This window comes from Sarcophilus harrisii, chromosome 3, assembly GCF_902635505.1.
Source record: "Sarcophilus harrisii chromosome 3, mSarHar1.11, whole genome shotgun sequence".
Lineage (NCBI taxonomy): Eukaryota > Metazoa > Chordata > Mammalia > Dasyuromorphia > Dasyuridae > Sarcophilus > Sarcophilus harrisii.
In genome coordinates, this window is record NC_045428.1 from 303820775 (window position 1) to 303845425 (window position 24651).

General features: G+C 36.7%; 1 protein-coding gene across 2 annotated transcripts in view; it reads left to right on the forward strand.

The window, feature by feature from the left end:
• Positions 1-24651, forward strand: part of CD86 (CD86 molecule) — a 79518-nt gene that overhangs the window by 32830 nt on the left and 22037 nt on the right. The window contains exons 1-3 of one of the 2 annotated variants that reach the window (XM_031959730.1): positions 10067-10145; positions 11224-11333; positions 13745-13791. In XM_031959730.1, coding sequence (XP_031815590.1) covers positions 11329-11333; positions 13745-13791 — 52 coding nt within the window. In that variant the 5' untranslated portion in view covers positions 10067-10145; positions 11224-11328. Of the gene's footprint in view, positions 1-10066; positions 10146-11223; positions 11334-13744; positions 13792-24651 lie in introns of those variants that run through there. The other variant, XM_031959729.1, reaches the window with a different exon arrangement.

A 24651-nucleotide genomic window follows, 5' to 3' on the forward strand; every position in this document is an offset into this window, starting at 1 on the left:
AGAATGCTGAATGAGAGTGATATTTTTGAATATGATAAACATAGGAATTGTTTTGTTTAATTATGCATATTTACTATGAGACTTTTGATTTTTTTTCCTTTTTCAATGTGGGGAAAGTAGGAAGTAATGAAAACATCTTTTATCAATCAAAAAATAAATTAAAAAAGAAATTAGGAGCTATACTATTTGACACATATACATTTATGATTTTGCTTCATAGTTCATGGTACCTTTAAACATTATATGATCTCCCTGTTTCTCGATGTCTGTCTGTCTGTCCAAGTTTTTCTCATGTGTTAAAATCCTAGTGTTAACTCAATGGAATTGATAGAAACAATGGTTATTGGTTCACACATTAAAGAGAATCTTTACAAGGTGTTAAGTCACTAGAATTGATAGAAACAATGCTTAAGTTAACACCTTTGAGAATTCACACATTAGCTCACACATTAGTTCACATGTTTGGGAGATTTCAGGGTTCAGTATGAGATATCCAAATTCACATCTCCCATAATCCCACTCTTAGAGGAGGAGTCAACCTTTGAGTTTACACCTCTAAAAGAGCATAAAAACAGCTGAGCTCAGTCAGGAGAGTTCAGTTGAAAAGATTGAGAGGGGAGAGTCAGTTCAGAAGATTGCCAGGAGTTGGAGTTGAGCTAGAGGCAGAAGCTGGCAGAGGCAAAAGACTAGCAACAAGAGCTCTCGGAACCAAGAGACAATAAAAGATTGTACTTAAATCCCTGGCTGCGTTTGAGGTGATTATTACTTGGAACTGAAACTAAAGCTGCCTCCAGAAAACCTCCCCAAGAAACCTACACCCAGAGAGAACCATCATATTTTAGAAAAGAAGAGAACACCACACTCATCCTTGTTTGAAATCATGATGGCAAATTCTAATTTTTCTGGAATCCCTTAGAGCATAATACATTTTATGTCACCTCAGTTTTATTCTTTGTCTTTGAGATGTGTATCTGATGCATATGCAGTAAATTATTGGGTTTTCTTGTCCATTTTACCATTCTTTTCATTTCATTTAGGAGTTTGATAGATTCATATTTCATGTTGTAAATGCTAAGATTGTATTTTTCTCATTAAACTGTACTCCCCCGCCCCCCCTTATCTTTTAAAGTAGCACCTAATCTTTGCAGTTTGTTTCTTTACTTTAATGTGGTCCTGGTCTCCCACAGGTTCTCCCTTGAAACAACCTACCCCATTCAGGCCCAGCTATTCTACTCAATTCAAAATTTCTCATATTTACTTGTTATTCTTTTTTTTTATTTTTTCTTTTCCCAGTCCAGATAAGAATGTGGTACAAAATCTTCCTTTACCTAATTTGATATAAGGAATCTCTTTAGAAGTCTAGTCCACTCATTTTATGATGTTTTGGGATCAAGGTGATATATTCCTTGGGTATAATTCTGTGTCTTGGTAGGCTTGGGCCATATTTCCCAGAAGTTTTTGAGGGCAAAGAGTGAGTTTGTAGGAAAATGATCTTGAATGAAATTTTCCAGGGCTTGGAAAGGTATACATGTACATGGGGCATGAAAACTAAGGGCATATCTTTTTAGGCAGGACTTTTAAAAAGAGGAAGTATGATTAAACTGAAATAGAAAATGAAAGTGGGGAGAAAAAAGAATTGCTACCAGGCACGGGTGCCCCACAAGTCATATCCCATCTAACCCTGAGGGGATATGTATCGCCATGGCCCAGGAAACTTTTCCCATCTATGAAAGGCATTGGGCTTTTACTTATGGTTGCTAAGAAAAGATTCTGGGTTTCATGCAGATATGTTGTATGGGAGACCTAATCCTTTCTGTGGGCAAGGGGATTTGAGGCAGTACTGAAATCTGGCCATCTTCATGTCATGCTGCTGGGACACCCTCCACCTATAGGTCTGATTTCCATAGCTCCTGCTCTGGGACTATCTCCTCCTCATTGAGAACGTTTACTATATATCAGTGATCAGTACTGCTACACTGTATTCTAGTCATCTTTCTGTATTCTATCATGCATGCAACATTGTTACTGCCTTTCTTCTCCACCTCTTTCTTTCTATCTCTTGCTTTGAGAACAGTAATCATATAAATACTATTGTTCCTAGAAAGATTTTGACATTTGACAATCCCTCTGTGACTACACTCACCAGCCCTGTTACTTCCCAAAACAAAACTCTTGACCTCGCCTAGGATTCTACTATTTGTATTGTCTTCCTCTATTAGAATGTAAGTTCCTCAAAGACAAGAAATGCTTTACTTTTTATATTTATATTCTCAAGGCTTAAGCATAATGCCTAGGACAAGGTAACTGCTTAACACATTTTTCATTCATTCATTCACTCACTCGGTGATTGGATTTGATATATTTGTTAACATGTAATTTGATGGGTTTTTAAAAATTATACATACATATACATATATATATATACTAATACTTTCTCACACATTAGAGAGAATAGATTTAAGAATCTATTGAATACACTATTTTTGTTCTCTCCATCATAAAAAGTCATGTGATAAATTCTGCTAGTCTAAAGGGAGAATGAATCAGTGTATAGAAGCTCTGAAACATTACTAAGTAGTTTTGAATTTGGAGCTGGGAATATTCTCAGAGTAATAGTTTGATGAGGTTCAACGCAGGGCATAGAGTTGTGGGAATCCCTTCTGGTCAGTGCAAGTCCTTTGTAAAAGAATTTACAAACCCAAAAAAGTAGACTGGCAAAAAGAAGTTTAATTTTAGGACTGAGAAGTCAGCCTTTGCTAGGAATACTGACTTCCTCAGTGGCAAGGTAAAGTTCCTAGCTGAGAAATCCCAACAGAGGGGTAAAGAGGAATATAGTCCTGTTAAGGAAATAGGTTAGAGAGATAGAGGTTAATCTGAAATGAATATCTTCTCAGCGGGCAGGGGGTTCTCACAGGCACCTATGCCAAGGGGAGAAAAGGGTTCCTTGACAAGGCAATTGTGCTGTTTGGCCTCTGCAAAAAAATGCCCCAAGTTGCCCCTTTTTATAAGGAATTTGAAACTTTTTTTTAATCTTTGCTAAGGGCTGGAGGCAGTTTGAGTTCAAATCAGACTGAGATCTTTGAATTGAATAGAAGTTTCAATTGAATGAGATTACTGCCCCCAGTCCTAGATTTCCAGTAGAATGGGACAGCTTACTGGGAGTGGTTAAGCCAATTTTCAACTCAATAGAGGTCAATAGAAATCTAGATCTCCAGTCCGGCTAAGTTGTAGGGGTCCTGGACTCAACTAGTGACACCAAGATACCAGAATGAAACCACTTTATCTTGATTCCCTGGGGCAGGTCTTTCTCAGAGAGGATTCAAGGAGAATTTCTCAAGCATTCCCCCCCAAAATCAGAGTGATAATGATAAGGTTTAGATTTAGGGAATAAAATAAGATTAGGGTTTCTGGTAGTCAGGGAGTTAAATGATAAAGTCTAGGGGCAGGTTCGGGGTTCAGGGAACCAAAATGGAGAGGTTTGGCTCCCCTGCAATCCCTTGGAATTTGGCACAAGGGTAGGGAGTTTTGGGGACTCCCTTTTGGCAGTGCAGAGGTTCTTTGTAAAAGAATTTACAGACCTAAAATCCTAGCTTGATAAAAGGTTTATTATAGGAATTGGAAGTAAGATTAGAAATCCTGACAGGGAGGCATAAAGTCTGGTTAGAAAATAGGTGAGGGTAAAGAAAGGATGGCACTGGAAAGAATATTATAGTGGACAGAGGCTCTTGGCATGCCATACATGGGGCTGGCATGTGGAACTGCTGCAAAGAGAGGGTTTTAGTTTGGCTCTTTTATATTGAATCACTTAGTGGGGGTTGGGACAGCTCAAGTTGGCTATAAGCTGGGGGTTGCTCTTGATGGGGCTGGGTACAGCTTGAGTTGAATTGAATGGAAGATCTACATTTGAATAGGGTTGGAATTCTCTAGCTCAAGACTCAACCAGCCCCACCTAGGTAAACCACTTTATCATCTCTCACTGAGGCAGGGTTGAAGGAGATTTTCTCCTTCAAGGATTTTTAGAGTTTCAGGGTCCCCTCTTCAAGAGGACAACTTCAAGGTCCACTCCTCTCTCTCCCCTCCATCAAGTTTGGAACTCTCAATTCCCTGTATTTTTACATGTAAAAAACTAAATCAGGATGATTTTCATTCATATATTCATTTATAGTAGATATTTTGAGTTTAGATCAAGCCTAATCTAATTGCATAAAGTTTTACTAGAACCCAAGGAAGATTTTGTTATTTTTATTTTTCTCTCTAGGCCATAACTGAAACAGGACATTTTGGGATTTCTTTTTCCCATTCAGTCATCCTACCCGTTATTTTTTATAGTAATGTCTATTTTTCATCTCTGTTGTTCTCTTTTTCAGAGAAACCATTGCTTTGAAGAGATTCTGCCATTTCCTCAAAATTCTCCACTCTATTATTTTAAAAACAATTTCTTAAGAGCCCTAATTTCTAACCTCATTTTTTTCATCTTTTCAATTTTTTTTGGCTTTTCTGAATCATTTTGGAAGTGTTTTTTTTGTTTGTTTGTTTGTTTTTACAATTCTGCTGTTATTATTTTTGAGGGTGTTAATGGTAATTTCTGTAGTATTTTTTTTCCTCAAAAAATTTTCCTCAATTTCCTTTTCTCATTGTTTTTGCTCATTTTTCTTATTGTTGGTTTGCTAAATTTTCTCTGAAGATTTTGTTGTTGTTATTACTCTTTGTTGTTGTTACTCTTTTATTCTCATGCATTCTTTTTTTTTTTTTTAAGATAATGGAGGGATAGTAGCTATGCTTTCTCATTCAGCCATAATGTTCAAATACCCTTTCTTTACCCTTTTATAATTATAATTAATATTTTTTCCCTTTTAATTTTTTGGATTGATTTTTAGCTTTGGAGGGATGACAGAGTCCATTAAAAAATGTTAATCACTGCATGGTATGATATATATTTGTGATTCAGATTAAGTTAAAACTACCTAAAGTTGTTGGTAGTGACAGAGCAGATAAACTTAAACAGAATTTCTCACTCATTATTCTACTGGCTTTCTGGTCTAGATAGTATTAATGCTAGTCCCTTTGATGTGGTGGAGCTCCTAAGGAGGATGTAGCAATAACCCTAAGGCAACTGGCCTTGGGAGTATCACAAACAGTTTTGGCTGTCAGATAACCATCTGTCTGCAGGTAATAACAAAGTTTCTGAGAATTCAATAGTGAGGTACAATTCTACCTCTAAATCATAGAATTCAATACTCCTCAATTCTACTTCTAAGCCATAGAATTTAATGAAGGGTGCAACTCTACTTCTACCACTCCTCAATTTTATCTCTAAGCCATAAAATTAGCATATCAGTGACTTGAAGAAACTAATTTTTCTTTCTTTGTCCAATTTTCTTCTTGCTCCTGATTCTTTGCTAAATAGCCCCTAGTCAGCACTTTAACAAATATTTGTACCTTAGTTTGGAGACAAACTGAATTTGCAAATTCTTTTGCTATACCTGTCACACCAACCTGGGGGACCCTAATATTGTTGGAGTGTTTTTCACCTCAACACTTTCCCTCATATTATGTTGCCTATTCTCTCTTGTCAAGATCACTAGGACTGGAAAATTCTCAACTCTGTTCTCTCGAAGTTGGGGGAAACCATCTGAATCACTGCTGAGGGGAGAATCGAGGTGTGTGGTAATGGTCACTGCACCCTTTCAATTGATCAATCAGAAACTTAGGAGAGGCAAAAAAGGATTTATTGCTTTCTCATGAGAAAGGACACACCCAGTGTTAACCAAAGTGGCATCAGAAAGGGGGTGCAAAAGTGAGCAGTTCTCAGCAAATTTATTTAGACCCTAACAAGGGGTCCCCAACTACCCCTGGCTCTGTCTCTCAGTGTCTGGGCTTCAGAGCCTTGGAGGGAACTTTCCCCAGCAACAAGAGAAAAGTTTGAGAAACAAAGGTATTTGATCAACGCCAAGGGATGGGGTCTAAAGAGGGAGCAAGGTCTGGTCAAAAGGGATCTTTGAAGGTGTGGCACTTCATCTTTCTATTATCTTGTTTGTCATGGGAGGAATTATTTAGAATAAGTAGTCACTAGGAATGTGAATGTTTTGCAAAAATGTTCTGCATGCTTCCTGAGTTGATCACCATTTAGATGTTCCACTCAATCCCTCCTCTTATTTGAATCCTTTAAAGACCCCCCCACACACACACACACATCATTCTTAATAAACTTCATTAATCAGACTCACATCCCCTTCTAAAACAGTATATTTCTCTCTACTCTTGTTGATTTCTCCTGATTTTCTTTCCTCCAAAACTCTGGAGTTCATTAACCTTCAAGACTGTCTTGTTAGAATAATCATTGTTATTTGCATCTGTTTTATTGTCCTTTGTATCAATCTGATCAAACAGGGGAGTAGGCGGAATAACATAAGCAGTCCTCCAAATATGCAAATGATAAAATAAATAACTTTGGATCACCAAATACCATTAAACCATGAATTGAACCAATTTGAAAGTGTCTACCTCAGAATTTTTAACTCTAATAATGATAATCCTTTTAGGTCTTTGGTCACTGATTCATCAGAAGCAGTTTTATTTGAAATGAAGATGCAACAAGCACCATCAATCAGTTACATTCCAGACTCAGGCATATGTTACTATAATCCCTATATTTGGGAATCTTTCACCTGTAATGCCAGAAAAACTGAGGCAAGATACAGATTAGACTTTTTTTAATATTTTAATTCTGAGAGGGAGAGATTATGCTGGAGGCATGTTGCCCCCAGAGCTGATGTCCAAAGCATCCAGCAGCTAATGTGTATTTCCCATGAAGTATATATGCATATGGCTCCAAGCACAAGGCTTGGTAGACCAAGGCAGGGTCAGAGTCAGAGCATGAGTGGGAATGGACTATCAATCCAGTTCTGACAGGATAGAGGAAGGCACCAGAATTTTGATAAGTAGGGAAGGTCTGGGGTCATGATGTCTAAGATATAAGGTTTTTCTCCTTGTCTGGATTTACAATTTATAATCTTAGTGTAACCAGCCCTAAATTATATCAGTTCTAATGATTAGGAGGGAAGGGTGGTGTTGCAACCAGGGGGATTGAGGCAGAACAATTAAGGCAAACTGAGTAAGGACAATTAGGGAAACTGAATCAGGACAATTAGGGAAACTGAGGACAATAAAAGGGAACTGTGGCACAACACACCCAGCCATGAGAGATGAGCTGATTGATCTCCAGAGCTGAGATAAAGAGTTAGTATAACTTGGTTTATTCCCTCACAGAAGAGAATAGGTAGAATAAAGTACTGCAATTAACCTAGTAGTATTTTGGTAATTCACTATCTGGGCATGGGACAACCTATAGCATAGACATAGAAATTGCTTTTTGTCCAGACTCTTTGTACTGTACTTTAGCAATTCTTAGGCATTGATGTCTATTGCTTGCCTTAAGTCCTTAACTTGATTCCAAATCTTCCTAAGAGAGCTATACCTGTTATATCTATTCTCAACTTAATCTTTGATTTGCGTTTTTTAAATATCCAGGCATTGTAGCAAATCAAACATTATTTCAAAATAGGTAATTGTATAAAATTCTTTCTCTATCAGGACACAAATATTTATTTAAGCCTCTATAATTCTACAATTTGACAAGTATCAAACTGAATTGTTTGTGGGGTCTCTTTCTCAGTAATATTAACCCAAATCTTAACCCAATGTCCCCATCCCTAAGCTGGGACACCTACAGGATCCCATTGGGAGGGGTTTAAGCTGATTGAAGATGTGGATTGAGAAAGATCCCTAAAGCTGGTCAATACAGCTATCTAGTGCTGGTCATTTGAAGATGAATTGTTCAAAGCCTAGAGGAAAACAAACTTAAGAGAACTAGAGAGAGCAAGAGAGCACTCAGAGTAGAACCATTCTTCTTGGTGATGTAAATATAGCTTCTAGGGGAGACAGCAATGATTTTGAAGTCCCCTGTCATTAAGGGGCTTCTGGTCTAACAATCTGTAAATGATTCTAAAGTTTTCTGGCTTTAAAATCTGTGATCCCAAGATTCCCTCCCAAGTCCTCTGGCCTAGGAGTATAATAATATTTATTTCTTTAGATTTTAGGGAAGATATATTAGTGATCCTGAGGCCCTCTGACCTAACAATACTATTGTTCTAACAATCTGTCTGTCAATGATTTCAAAATCTTCTGCCTTAGAATAGTCCTACAAACATTACTAACTTCAGATGGTTAATCTCTTGGTCAGTGATAATGACATTTCTGAGACAGTAATGAATAGATCATTCTTCAGATCTATTTGTAAGCCATAAAACTAGCAAATAAGTAAGGTGAAGCTCTGATCAATTTTGTTTTATAAATCTGTCTTATTTCTCTTGGGTCCTTTGCTAATCCTTTCTGGAACTAACCCACTGTTGTCAGCATGATAAATCTTTTGCCCCTTAACTTGCAGATTGGGTCTGTGTCTCTTGTCTCCCAATTCAGTGTTTTTCCTCTAATGAAACCAACTTTTGGAGATCAAATCCAGGCAATCCAGACAACAGGACTAAATGATGTTTCCAGAATGTGTTAGTTAATCATTTACTAGATGTAAAGGGGATAACTGAGTCCATACCTTTGGTCCATAATCTTCATTATTAGCTAATAAGAAAATCTGGATTTTATCTTAAACTTTGCTAGTAAATGAAGTTTGAGCTTCAAGGTGGTGCCATGGATAGACTGCCAGATCTGGAATCAGGAAGACCTGAATCAAATCCATCCTAAAATATTCACTTTCTGGGGCTTATTCTGAGCAAGTCACTTAATCCCATTGGATTCAATTTCCTCATCTGTAAAATAAACTGACGTGATTAAAACTTAATTAAGTTTCATTTTTAATGCCAAAAACCTATATTGATGTGATTGGAATTGACTTATTAAGTGCTAAGAATATGTAATTTACATTGCTAATGTGCGGTGATGGGGAAAGTGGGGAGTGAGAGACAAAAAGAAGAAACAAGAAAGTTTCTGGGAGCAGGATGCCACTAGACTTGTTCCTTAGAGATCTGGGAAACTAAGTCAAGAATACAGTTCAACTTGAGCTAAGAGTTAAAACAAAGAATAGATAATAAGAACAATAACAATAGCTAGCATTTACGTAGCATCTTAAAGTTTGCAAAATGCCTTGCAAATATTAGCTCATTTGATTCTCACAACAATCCTGGGAGGTCAGGACTAATATTATCCCTATTTTATCAATGAGAAAACTGAAACAAACTGGTTAAGTGAATTGCCCAGGGTCACTTAGCTAGTAAGGTTCTGAGGCTGTTTTCTGATTTCAGGTCCAGAGCTCTAGGGCTAGGAAATGGAATTGGAGCTACAACTTTGCCAGTGATCAAGGGATCACAGGGAAAGATTTTCTTGGGTCAGAATTAGAAGTAAGGTGGAATAGTCATTTTTCAACCCAACTAATCTCTCTGGCTCTCAATTCCTCCTTCCATCTTCAGTTAGTGCATCATACTAATGATGTCTTTGTCCTTTGTTCTCCAAAGAGGACCAATGAGATGACAAATGTGCTATCTTCCCTTGCAAGTGAATTGGATTTAAATGAGGCAGAGCTATGCAAAGTCACCAACCTTATTCTCTCTTCCAGTCATCTGGGTCCAGTAGCAAAATCTACATCAGGATGATTGAAGATGGCCTTCATACAAATGTGCTTCATATCTATGCCCAAAGGGATATTCCTAATGCATAAGAGTTGTCTGGTTCCTTTCCTTCCTAAAAAAGCAAAGCACAAGGAAAAATACCCTTTCTTGGTTCCTCATTGTTTAACAAAGAAAATGTAGGTTCCTAAGTCTGATATTTAAGGACTTCCACAATTTAGCTTCAACTTGTCTTTCCAAAAATCATTTCTTTAAGTGTGACTTTTAGCCATGCTCAGCAAATGAATTGCAAATTATTTCTCTAGTTCATCAGACCTCTGTGACTTTGTCTTCCATCATATGTGTGTAGAACAAAGAACATATGTAGAACATAGTATAGAAAGACGGGAGGTCTTTCTGTTGAAATCTCTCTTCAAGATACCCTTCAAATTCCACTCTTTCCATGAAGGTTGCCCAGATCCTGTCAATTACAAGCAATTCCTACTTTCATGAATCCTTCAGGCCACTCAGGTACTCTTTTTATTTTTTCTTTTCTAATTCATTTTAGCTTTAATAGCTTACAGCATTAATTGAAAAGATAAGGCAAAACTTTAGACTTTTTCATTTGATTGCTATCAAGTACAGAGAAAAACACAGGCAAATTAAAACTATATTCTAAGAAACAAATATACAGAGGGAGTAATTTCAAAGTTGTGTAGTTGTAATAGATTACTATTATACTATAAGAAATGGTGGAAAAAAAAACACAAGAAACAAACAAACAAAAAGGTGAAAATACTATGCTTCAATTCATATTCAGTCTCCATAGTTCTCTCTCTGGATGTGATTGGCATTTTCCATTCCAAGTTGATTGGAATTGCCTTGAATCACCATAGTGCTGAGAAGAGTGAAGTCCATCACAGCTGATTATCACATAATCTTCTTGTTATTATATACAATGTTCTCCTGGTTTGCTCCCTTCATTTAGCATTAATTCATGTAGGTCTTTCCAGACTTTTTCGAAATCAGCCTGTTCATTGTTTCTTATAAAACAATAATATTCCATTACCTTCCTATACCCCGATCTACTGAGCCATTCTCCAACTGATGGACATCCAATCAATTTCCAGTTCCTTGCCACTACAAAAAGAACTACTATAAACACATTTGCACATATGGGTCCTTTTCCCTTTTTTATGATCTTTTTTTGGGATACAGACCCAATAGTGAGACTGTTGAATCAAAGAGTATGCACAGTTTGATAGCCCTCTGGTCGCAGTTTCAGATTGCCCTCCAGAATGGTTGGATCAGTTCACAACTCCACCAATCATGCATTAGTGTTCCAGTTTTCCCACATCTCCTCCAACATTTACCATTATCTTTCCCTGTCATCTTAGTAAATTGGAGAGATATTAGATGCTACCTCAGAGTTGTCTTAATTCGATTTTTTTTTTTTTTTTTTTTTTTTTTTTAGCACTTACCTTTCATTGTTTTCAGGAAGATGATATAATGTATTTAAAATGCTTGGAAAATGCCATATAAGCTTATTTATTATGAGGATTATTTTATTATTTTAGCTTTAAGTATCTGTGATTTCATCTCTGAGCAGGTGTTTCTTCTGTACTGAAGAAGACAGCTCTTCATGGATTTCTATTGGCTGAAAAAGTTCTTCATTTGGTCTGAACCTAGTTAGATTGATTCTTGGATAAGCAACATGGGGTAAGTCTCCTTTCTGCACTTTTCTGATCTTTTCAGCTTGGTAGGACCCTCCAGCAATTGTGCTTGGTTGGCAGAACTTTTGAATATCCCAAATCATCTCCATGAAACAATGAGGTTTCAGAAGAGTACTTTATTAAAACAACACAATAACAATGATAAAAGAGAAATAAGGTAATGGTATCTCTGATACAACTTATCTGTAAGACCATGAAAAAGGCATTTGAATTCTTAAGTACTCTAAACAACTCTAAGTTATAAACAAGCTGCCACTCTGTATGGTTGGAGGAAGTTTCCATATTGAATTATCTAAATTGATAAAAAAAAAACAAACAGATTAAGATATTCCCACAATCTCCAATCATTATAGACTAACAGACTGATTTTAGTGTTGGGAAAGACTCAAAACTAGTGGACTTGGCTGGTATTGAACATGAACGCCTTCAATAACATCGCTGAAAAAAATGTCATCTTCTGTTCTCTTATCTCTCTTTTATCATTGTTATTAAGTGTTTATTTATTAGTTTTGACTCAGCAGTGTTTCTACTGGGTCTGTATCCCAAAGAGATCTGAAAGTAGGGAAAGGAACCCACATATGCAAAAATGTTTGTGGCAGCCCTCTTTGTAGTGACAAGAAACTGGAAACTGAGTGGATACCCATCACTTGGAGAATGGCTGGATAAGTTATGGCATATGAATGTTATGGAATATTATTGTTCTGTAAGAAACAGCCAACAGGATGATTTCAGAGAGGCTTGGAGAGACTTACATGAACTGATATTGAGTGAAATGAGCAGAACCAGGAGATCAGAACCACGGCAACAACAAGATTATATGATGATCAATTCTGATGGATGTGGCTCTCTTCAACAATGAGATGATTCAAACCAGTTCCAATGATCTTGTGATGAAGCTAGCCATATCTGTACCCAGAAAGAGGAGTATGGGAACTGGGTGTGGTTCACAACATCAATTCTGATGGATGTGGCTCTCTTCAACAATGAGATGATTCAAACCAGTTCCAATATCTTGTGATGAAGCTAGCCATATCTGTACCTAGAAAGAGGAGTATGGGAACTGGGTGTGGTTCACAACATAGCATTTTCACTCTTTTTATTGTTGTTTGCTTGCATTTTATTTTATTCTTTCTCTTTTTTTTTTTCTGTTTGATCTGATTTTTTTTTTTAGCAATGACCCTTGCAAAACCTTCTGTTCCAACTTTTCCTCTCCTTCTCCTTACCCCCTCCCCTAGATGACAGGTAGACCAATACATGTTAAATATGTTAACGTATATGTTAAATACAATATATGTATACATATCCATACAGTTATTTTGCTGCACATGAAAAATCGGACTTTTTTCTTAGGGAGTTGATTAATAGTTTGTTCTATTTCTTTTTCTAAAATCGGACTATTTAAGCAATTTACTTCCTCCTCTGTTAATCTGGGCAGCCTATCTTTTTTGAAGGTAGTCATCCATTTCACTTAGGTTATCAAATTTATTGGCATAAAGTTGGGCAAAGTAACTCCTAATTATTGCTCTAATTTCCTTTCTTGGTGGAAAGTTCTCCCTTTTCATTTTTAAGACTAACAATTTGATTTTCCTCTTCCTTTTTTCTAATCAAATTTACCAAAGGTTTATCTATTTTGTTGGTTTTTTCATAAAACCAACTCTTAGTTTTATTTATTAATTCAATAATTTTTTTACTTTTAATTTAATTAATTTCTCCTTTTAATTTTAGAATTTCAAGTTTAGTATTTGATTGGGGGTTTTTAATTTGCTCTTTTTCTAGCTTTTTAAGTTGTAAGCCCAATTCACTGATCTTCTCTTTATTTTATTCAAGTAAGCCTCTAGAGATATAAAATTTGCCCTTATTACCACTTTGGCTGTGATCTGATTTTTCTTGTGCAGCAAAATAACTGTATAAATATGGATGCATATGTTAGAAAAAAAGATAAAAAAAAATAAAACTAAAAAAAAAAAAAAGATTTAATAGTGATGGGAAGTGTATACTCCCAAAAGCACTACTAAAAATGGCTATGAGTTTATAATGCTCTCTTTGGCCTTTACTTAGTTCAGTCAAGTGAACTCAATAAGAACCAAATGAGCACATCTAATTTTTAATTATTTTCTTTTTTTAAAAAATTTATTTAAAATAAGAAAAGACAAAATAGAAAAAGAAAGACAGAAAAGGGGGATAAATATTGTCATGTGTCCATTAGAACAACACCAGGGAAAAGTCAAAATATATAACAATAAATTTCCACATTCAAGAAAGTATAGTAAAGATTATATATTCATGACTGTCCATCTTTCCTTTTCTCCAAGCACCCTTTTTTCATTTTTTAAATGTAGACAAAGATTCAATGTTTAATTTTTAATTGATTTTTATTTTTCTTTTCTCTAATGACAGTACTATGGACCAGAAAAACATTTTGCTGATGGTGTTCATGATTTCAGGTAAGAACATGCTAACATTCTAAATTTTTTGCCACCATTTCACTGACTCCTTCAAATCTCTCACTTCTTTCTAAGACATAGACACTAAACTAATGCCTTATTCTTCTGGGATCACTTTTGATAGCCCTAATATAGTATCATATGCAAATAGTTGTTTTTCAAAATTTGTTTCTTTTTTTAATTTATTTTTTCAATGAACAAAAATGGATTTTTCTTTCTCTCCACTTCCCTCCTTATACTGAAAAAAAATCTGAGCCCTTATAATAATATACATAAGTAAGCAAAACAAATTTCTTCCTTGGCTGTGTCTAAAACATATATGTCTCATTCTCCAGCGTAAATGTGGAGGTAGGCAAATGGATATTAACCAAGGGGATAACGATGATGATAGTGGTGGGGATGATGATGATGATGATGATTGATGATGTTGATGATGATATTTATTGACTTGGTTCAGATATTTCATCCTATGACACATCTAAGTTTGCGGATATAAGTTTAAACATTCCTCAAAACTTCTCTACAATTTTCACTTCTTTCTCCCTAATTAGGTTAGTCACTCAACAGTCAGTCAGTAAGTATCAATTGAGCACCCACTATGTGCCAAAGTCTCTGCCTTCAAGGAACTTAAAGTCTTCACCTCTCCCCCAGTAGCATTATTATATGTAAGGATAATTTTCAACATTCATTTTTGTAAGATTTTGAGTTCTAATTTTTTTTCCCTTCATCTCTTTTCTCCTCTCTTCCCAAGAAAATAAGCAATCCAATATGGATGGTTGGTTGGTTGGTTGTTGTCCTTTGTTTTCAAAGAAAACCAAAATGACATCACTGTTAAAGTTGAATTGCAGTCTGATTATGGCTGATCGGACCAATACGAAGTCAGAATGCTCTGCCACAGGCCAGACACATATATAATCAGGCCAGACACATATATAAACAGTCCGTATGAACAATTGTGATGGCTTCTTTAATTTTGCTCATCACATGTTTTTCTTTTCTTTTTTTTTTTATTTAATAGCTTTTTATTTACAGGTTATATGCATGGGTAACTTTACAGCATTAACAATTGCCAAACCTCTTGTTCCAATTTTTCACCTCTTACCCCCCCACCCCCTCCCCCAGATGGCAGGATGACCAGTAGATGTTAAATATATTAAAATATAAATTAGATACACAATAAGTATACATGACCAAAACGTTATTTTGCTGTACAAAAAGAATCAGACTCTGAAATATTGTACAATTAGCTTGTGAAGGAAATCAAAAATGCAGGTGGGCATAAATATAGGGACTGGGAATTCAATGTAATGGTTTTTAGTCATCTCCCAGAGTTCTTTTTCTGGGCATAGCTAGTTCAGTTCATTACTGCTCCATTAGAAATGATTTGGTTGATCTCGTTGCTGAGGATGGCCTGATCCATCAGAACTGGTCATCATATAGTATTGTTGTTGAAGTATATAATGATCTCCTGGTCCTGCTCATTTCACTCAGCATCAGTTCGTGTAAGTCTCTCCAGGCCTTTCTGAAATCATCCTGTTGGTCATTTCTTACAGAACAATAATATTCCATAATATTCATATACCACAATTTATTCAGCCATTCTCCAACTGATGGGCATCCATTCAGTTTCCAGTTTCTAGCCACTACAAAAAGGGCTGCCACAAACATTCGTGCATATACAAGTCCCTTTCCCTTCTTTATAATCTCTTTGGGATATAAGCCCAGTAGTAACACTGCTGGATCAAAGGGTATGCACAGTTTCATCACATGTTTTTCTACTTTGCTTGTAAAGCACAGCCCCTTTTCTGATGAGGGCACATCATACTGATGAGTGATCCTATGCCAGTGTCTCCCATGTCATGTAATTAATTCTAAAGTTATTAAGAGAGACCTTGAGAGCATCCTTGTTTCACTTTTTCTGACCATCTTGCAAAAGTGTGAGTTTATGTTCATTGGTGAACATATGGAAATGTGTTCAACATGATTATACATGCACCATGCTGGGAAACTGAATTGCTTCCACTTGAATTATCTCATCAGAATCCTGAAGATTCTGAGGAATAAGATACCAGACACTGAGGTGCTTTCTCAAACTAAACTGCCACCCATTCCAACTCTACTACTGAGAGCACAACTCTGGCTGGTCACATTGTTCAGATGCCAAATGTACACTTGCCAAAAAGATTATTTCATGGAGAACTCACACAGTGTATAATCATGTTGAACATATTTCCATATTAGTCATCTTGTGAAAAAAAAAATCAGAACAAAAGAGAAAAAACATAAAGAAGAAAAAATGAGAAACAAATTTCTAAAAAGTGAAAATACTGTGCTTCAATCTGCATTCAGACTTCAGGGTTCTTTCTTTAGATGTGAATATAATTTTCCATCATGATTCTTTTAGAATTTTCTTGAATCATTGTATTGCTGAGAAGAGCTAAGTCAATCACAATTGATCACACAATGTTGCAGTTTCTGTATACAATATTCTCCTGGTTCTGCTGACCTCACTTAGCACCAGAGGAGCTTACATTCTAATAGAAAAAACAAATGGAAGGTAATCTCAGAGGGAATTGGGAGGACTGAAGAAGACCCACTCAAAAAACTGGGGTTTGATTTGAGTTTTAAAAGGAAGTTAGGAGAGTTAAGAGGGATAGATGAAGAGGGAGGCATGGCAAATGATTGGATATGAGGCTTCAGGGCAAGGGAGGAATTGAGAAGGATGAGATTGTAAACCTTGATAACTGGAAAGAGTCAAAAGAGATAAGGTTTACAAGAGGGTGCCATTTAGGGTAGAAGGTTTGTGTTGTACATGGTGAGCATCCAGGCAAAGGTGTCTGACAGTATTTTAATAATGTGAGAATAGAGTACAGGAGAGAGACTAGAGTTATAGATGTTATTGCTCATCAAATGATAGAGATGCTAATGAATAGCATAATGCCCAATAGGCCAAAAGCCAAAGAAAAAAAAGAGATGCAATTGGCTTAAAAGATCACTACCTCAAATCGAGGACTGAATATTTCATTTGAAAGCAAAGATAGAGTTGTATGACAAAACTCATTTTTTTCTCATATTCTGTGATCCTTTTGAAAATAAATTAATAACAATAATAGCATAGTTATAGAAATATCAGATTACCCTGGTAGTTAGATTCTCCTACCATCTCATACCTAAAAATGAAAAAAAAAGGTTTTTTGGGGAAAAAACAGGAAAAGGAGATGGAGACTCTGGTATCATCAAAATCCAGATCTGATCTGTGTGAATCAGAAAATTACAAAATACTAAATTAGGAGGGACTCCTGGGGAAGTCTAGGTATATACTTGGTTTAGTGAAAAAAAAGCACCAAATTTAGAATCAGGAGATCTGAATTTGAGTCAAGACTTCATAGCTTACTAGCTCTGTGATTGTTGGCAAGTCATTTAACTTTACCTATTAAATGGAAATAATTATATTTTAATTTTGTCTTTCACAGGCTTATTATAAAGTGTTACATAATTTATTATTGTTATTATTATTATTAATGATAGTGGTGATGGTAAATGTCTAATAAGGGATTTCTCAAAATTTTAATTCTGGATATACAAGTTAATGTTTATGCAAAATGCATGGGGAATTTCTACTACTCTTAACTCCCCAAGTTACAAAGAAACCCACTCTAAAGAGAAAGTTTTACTTAACCCAGAAATAGAAAACTAGAAGACTGTGATCACTACTCCTGTTGTTAAGAGCAGCCAGCAGTTAAGAGGCAGGTTGATCCTAGAGGTAGCAAATATCCCTCCTCAAAATAACACATTCATTTTATTCAATTCATTCAACAAAGAACATTGCTCAGGCATGGGGGAAGATACAAAATAGAGAGAAGACACAGCCTCTACCTTCAGAGAGCTTATAGTCCCATTGAATAAGTTTGTTGCTGTTCAGCCATGACTGACTCTTTGAGACTCCATCTGGAATTTTTGGGGACAAAGATACTGGAGTGGTTTGTTATTTCCTTCTCCAGCTCATTTTGCAGATGCAGAAACTGAGGCAAACAGAATTAAGTGGCTTACCCAATTGGCAAGTATCTGAGGCCAGATTTGAATTCAGGTCCTTAAGACCACAGCACTCTATCCACTGTGACACCTCACTATTTCTCCTCATCAAATAAGACTGTAATGCTGGAGAAACTGAGGCAAGATGGAGATTAGAAAGTTTTCAATATTTTATTAGAGAAAGAGAGATTGGACTGGAGGCAAAACAGGATCCATGTTGACCCCAGCCGGCTGAATCGGACTCTTGTCTCAAAGAAAGTGATTACTTCACCAGCAGTAAGTGAAGGATTCCAGGGATTCTTATAGGGCTCCAGCAATCAGGGAAACAAAGGCAGAGGGGGGAATAGAGCACTGATGAGTTGGAAGTTCCAGGAACGGACCATAAATTCTGTTCTGGCAGGTGGGGGTAAGGAAGGAAGGATCATAAATTCTGATAAGTTGGGAGGGCCAGGAGCCAGGATGTCTGCGATAGGAGATATGTCCACATATCTGAGCTAAATCAGCTGCAGTTTATGACATTTTGGAACACTAATGGTCAGGGCTCCCAGACCTAATTATTTCAGTCCTAATGGCCAGGAAGGGGGGTTGCCACCAGGGAGACTGAGGCACAACAATTCAGGGAAACTGAGGCAGAACAATTCAAGGAAATTAATGCGGGGAAATTGAGGTATAACAAAGACAAAAACACAAATAACTGCTATATGTAATTTAGAGGTAGCATGACATAATTCAATGGTTCTTAAAGTGTAGTCCCTGGACCTATGAAAGTCCCCTTAATACTCCCCAACTGACCTTTTGGGTTTTCAAAAAAGTCAAAACTATTTTCATAATAATACCAGTAATTAGTGGCCCTGTGGATAGAGAGATAGGTGCCTAGAGTCAGGAAAGCCCAAGTTAAAATCCAGCCTCACACTTATTAGTTATGTGATCGTGGGCAAGTCACTTACCAAGTCTTGAGCAAGCCTGACTCTGTTTCCTCCATGTTAAAATGGGAATAATGGCATCTACTTAGCAAGGTTGTGTCAAGGGTCAAATAAGATATTCTATCAAATGAGACACAACAGTACCTGACATATAATAAGCACCATATAAATGCTAGCTATTATTATTATCAAGATGTCATTTGCTTTTTAAAAATATTGCTCCCTTTTCCAACTGGGTGACCTCAGATTTTCTTCATTAACTTCAACTAAAACAACATATAGCAACAGACGAGATCATAAGCAGATATGACAAACCAATTGTCTTTTATTAAAACAAACATTAAGATTTGCAGAAAATGTAGAACCATTGCATTCTTCTCAATAATTTTTTTGTTCAGGAAAGTAGTAACAAATATTTTAAAATTTATTTTTAATTTCTAATATAATAAATATTGGTAAATATAATTCACATAAAGAAAAGGTTTTTGAGTTCCTTGATAATTTTTAGAGTAAAAGGGGTCCTAAGACCAACAAGTTTGAGAACTGCTGGCATAATGAATAGGGAGCCCCCTTCCTGAAGTCAGAAGGCCTATAGGAATGGGTTCAGCCTCTAGACGTATAGGCTATGTGATCTTTGTATAAGCTGCTACCCTTCACTTCTACTTGCCAAAAAAAAAAAAAAAAAAATTACCGCGTTTATTTCACATATATTTTGACCATATTTGCATATATTCAGTTGCCCTACTAATACAATGAAAGTTCCTTGCAGGGACTTTCATTGTTGTCTATACACATATCATATAATTTATTTAGTCATTTCAGGCTTGACCCCATTTTTTCTTGCCAAAGATACTGGAGGGGTTTGCCATTTCTTTCTCTAGCTCATTTTATAGATGGGGAAACTGAGACAAAGAGAGCTAAATGACTTGACTGGACCACATAGCTAATAAGAATCTGAGGCTGTATTTGAACTCACAAAGATGAGTCTTTCTGACTCCAGGCGCAGTGCTCTATCTTTTTTTGCCCCTAGCTGCCCATAGCACATAATAGGTACTTCATAAACATTTGTTGATTGATTGTGTGACCATGGGCAACTTGCTTAATTTCCAGTCCTCAATTTTCACATCTCTAAATTGAGTATAAGGACCTTAGTCCTTACTTCATAAGGCTGTTATGAATTTCAAATGAAATAATGACAATAAAGTGCTTTGTAAGACTTGGTCGTAGTCATACATTGACTACCTACTATGTGCCATTCATTTTGATGGCCATTGGAGATACTAATACAATTTTGTTTTGGTGAGACAATTGGGGTTAAGTGTCTTGCCTTGAGACTTAGGAAGTGTTAAGTGTCTGAGGCTAGATTTAAAACTCAGGTCCTCCTGACTTCAGGTCCAGGGCTCTCTCTACTGTACTAGGTAGCTGCCCTGATACAAATATAAAGACAGTCTTTGTTTTCAAAGAGATCACATTTTTCTTGCCATGTGGGATGGTATTTTAGCATATAAACAAATACATAAAAACAGGATATATACATGTCACATTGACTACTCTAGCTTCTATTGCCTGGAGGCCAGGTATTTATATTTCACGTCTTTCCCAGGATTCCCCAGTATCCTTAAGAAGGTTAAGAGTAACTTTCAATATGCAGGTATTCTCTGCAAGAAATTAAAGTTTCTACAAATGGTCTTCCCCCAATTGTAGGAGTGGTCTCCAGTCTTCCAGTTTTACTTATCGCCTAACAGGTTAGGTTTTTTTTTTGTTTTGTTTTTACAAAGGAATCTTTACTTCAAAAGGTATAATAACAAATAAATATACTTATTTCCCAGCATATAGATATACAATCACCTTTCCCCTTGAACCAGCTTAGTGTCTGGGGAGGGGAAGAGGATTAGGTTCATAGCCCCTATGGAGCACAATTCCAGTTCCAAATTCAAACCCCTTCAACTTGAGGAGGTCTAGATTTAGGGAACCAAAATGAGATTAGGGTTTCTGGTGGTCAGGGAGTTAAATGGTAAGGTCTACTGGTAGGTTCAGGGCCCAGGGAACCAAAATGGAGAGGTTTGGCTCCCCTTGGGATTCAGCACAAGGGTAGAGAGTTTTGGAGACTCCCTTTTGGTAGCACAGAGATTCTCTGTAAAGGAATTTATAGACCTGAAAACCTAGATTGATAAGAAAGGTTTAATTATAGGAATTGGGAAGTAAGGTTAGAAATCCTGACAGAGAGGCATAAAGTCTTGTTAGGGAAATAAGTGAGGGTAAAGAGAGGATGGCACTGGAAAAAGTATTCCAGTGGACAAGAGGCCCTTGGCATAGCAAGCATGGCATAGCTGGCATGTTTAGAACCTCTGCAAAGAGGGGGTTTTAGATTGATTCTTTTATGAGCCTTGGCTACAAGCTGGGGGTTGCTCTTGATGGGGCTGAGTACAGCTTGAATTGAATTGAATGGAAGATCTACATTTGAATAGGGTTGGAATTCTTTACAACCAGTCCCACCTAGGTAAACCATTTTATCTGATTCCCTGGGGCGGTCTCTCACTGAGGCAGAGTTGAAGGAGATTTTCTCTTTCAAGGATTTTTAGAGTTTCTGGGTCCCCTCTTCAAGCTCAAGCCTTGGGCATCTTGACTTCTCTGTATTTGGATGCTAGGTGGGCTGGCTGCACAATGCTGCCTGCAAGCCAGACCCCAAGGTCCCAATGACTTGAATCCTGAGGTGAGTACCACAGAAGCACCTGAAACTGAGATGGATAAATGAGACTGAACAGAAACCAAAAATCCTAGACCAAGAGAAACTTCAGGAGTCACGAGGACCAGCTGGGGAAGAAAGGCCTTCCCCTCTAATCAATTTAGGTCTAGGTGCCCACATTATAAATGAACAGTGATTGTCATTTCTGGACTGAACTTTGAGCTAGAAAGAAAGGGACTGCATCCTTTTAGTCAATTTTAAAGATTTGGCTTCTCTAAACATAGCCAGTCAGGTTACCCCCCACCCACATAGTCACATAGTAAGGGGCACAGTTCCTCCAAATTACAGGATTTGGGCAAGCCCTTACATGCAAAACAGATGCATATTGATTTAGGGGAGGGAAGCATTCTAAAAAGGCCTGTTGAAAGAGACAGCCCTTGAGCTCACGGGTTTCCAAGAGGCAGGGGTGAAGGAGAATGTCCAAGTTTTGGGTGGGGTAGGATTGGGACAGCCCATACAAAGGCAAAGGGATGGAAGGTGAGATGTTGCATTTAGGAAATAGCAAATAGGTCAATTTATTTGGATTTTAGAGTATTTAGGTAGAGTAGTAGGTGGGTAAGTAATGCACAATCAAACTCAGAAAGAAAAGGTGAAGGCAAATTGTGAAGGGCTTCCCATGTCAACTAACATAGTTACTTAGTCAACTTAACATAGGTTACTAGTCAACTAACATGGCAACCTTTCCTCAGTAATCTCAAACTCATACAGATATGCTAGTGAATTAGAACTCTGATTTAATATTCTCTTCATCCTTAGTAATTTCTAAAAAAACAATCTGTAGCAACAGACTCTATTTGCTTCAGCAAGATTGAGCAGTCTGTTATCAGTGACTTGTTGGAACACTTTTGTCAACTTTCATAAAACAAAAATCTTAGGGATTTTTTGGAGGGATTTCTACTTCTCTTGGTTAACATCCCCCACTTAGTAAATTTAAGAAAAATTCTAAATGGCATCCAATATAACTAGACTGACTATTTATATAGCTACCATTTTTAAAGAACAAATAAAAGAATCTTTAGTCTCTGTGTAGGATAATATTGACCTCCAAACAATCAGAGACTCAGGGTAAGAAAAAGCAAAATAGGGTTTATTATGATCTCCCAAGAAAGAGCATCTACCATCTGACAAGTGTTTGTCAGTAAAAGTAGTACAAAATTAAAACTGCAAAACACAAGATTAAATAGCCTGAATACAAAAGCTTCCCCTCTCCCCCACGTTGGCCTGGCCTTTTCTTCTATTGTATGGGAGAGTACTGTATTACATTCTAATAGTGGAAATCTATCCCAGAATTAAAAGAATAAATTGCCTCTAAAAAAGGTATTTAAGTGCTAATTAAGAGGTGGTGGGAAACAGGAGGGAAGGAACACCTGCAACTTTTTTAGCTATAACTCTAATTGTTATTGTAAAGTCTCAAGTCACAATTATGGCATGGTTTAAGGCTATATTCCCATAAGAGTGTCTTCACTCAATTTATTCCATATAGTCCCATTAGTCTCACAGATTTCCCAATATAACTCCTGATTCAATTCAAAAGTTATTTATAAAGTGCCTATAGTGTTCCAGGCACTGAGTTTACAGACAAAAAAAGGAACAATCTTTTTGCTGAGGGTTCTTATGTTTCGGAGAGATTGAACATGTATACAAATAAGCCAAGACAAGAAGTTAAATTTAAAATAATTTTATGGGGAAAGAGTGCTAATAACTGGGGGGATGTGAGGATGGGGTAAGAGTGGAGATTAGGAAGTCTCATTTAGAAAGTGGAAATTGAGCTATGCTTTGAAGGAAGCCAGGGATTTCACAAAAGGAAACTGAGGTGGGAAAGGGTCTTTCAGATATAGCTGACAACTTGTGTGTGCAAAGGCCCTGAGTAAAAAAAAAGTCAATTTTTATAGTTAGAGGGACTAAACATGATTTTCCTATTTCTTTGTCTTTCAAAGATTTGGCTTTACATTGATGCTCCATGGGATTAGTGAAAAAAGCATAGTTTTTTGTAGCTTCCATCTTTTGTAACTCCCATCTTCCCTGGGCAGGTTCCAAGGGTCAGGGACAGAAGTTACTCTTCTCAAAGGGGAGCTCCAGATGTGGAGTATCCAGTGTCTCCATCATTTTCTCTCTCTCTCTCTCTCTCTCTCTCTCTTTCTCTCGCCCTCCTCCCCACAGCATTTAGCTGTTCAAGGACTTGTTGGTAAAACAATCGTTCTGGTTCACTGGCAGTGCTTTCTTGCCCCATCTCATTTTGATATTTAAGTCTTTGACTTTGAACTCTACTCTTACTTTTGGCTTTTCTGTATTCTGTCATTTTTCCTTCTCCCCATGCCTTTTTCTTTCCCAGTAGAGCTGGTAGTGAGTCATTTCCTGGTTTGAGCTTGGATTTGCACTTCTTTCCAATTTCCCCCTTAAAATTTAAAAAAAAAAAAAAAAGGTTTTAAATAATTATGTGATAATTGTAAACTATGGGTTTTTTTGGTTTGTTTATTATAAAAATAGGACAACAATTTGCAGTCATTTAAGCTAAGTGGTCTTAATGCCCATAAAGCATTGGGGCAAAGATAGACAAGGTTGTTCTTTTCTACTGTTCTGATATTTGTTGACCTAGAGTCAGATGATTAATGATCAATGATTGGGTAAAATTCTTGACCATCTGCTATGGTATGTGAGCATTCCCCTGTACTTGCCTCAAATTGTCAACCCAAATCCTCTGTCCAGTTGCAATAAAGAAATTCCTCTTACTCAAAACTCACCCAAACCTGGTGGTTATAAATGTCCCCAGAAATTTCACTATCATATTTGGGTCTTGATTAGGAATGCCACTCCCCTTCCCTCCCTCTATCAGGCATCCATAACCTGTTCTCATTTTAGGGTGTATAATTTTGATACTCAAATCCCAGTTTTTAATGGGTTACCTTCCTAACACAACTCCCTCCTCCTTGTGCTGGCTAAGTTTCTTGCATCTGTAGCAATGAACCTCTTATCTGTTTATATTGCCATGTAGTGTATGTGGAGATTTTTTTTGGACTTCTTGCTTCAAAAAATAATAAAGTTCTTATTTGTATCAGCTTTCCAATGACCAATTTCTTATAAATTCCCCAAACCTAGTTCTTTGCTTTAACCAGACCTTTGAAGCCAAATAAAGCAAACTATTAATTAAGAGTTTCTGAT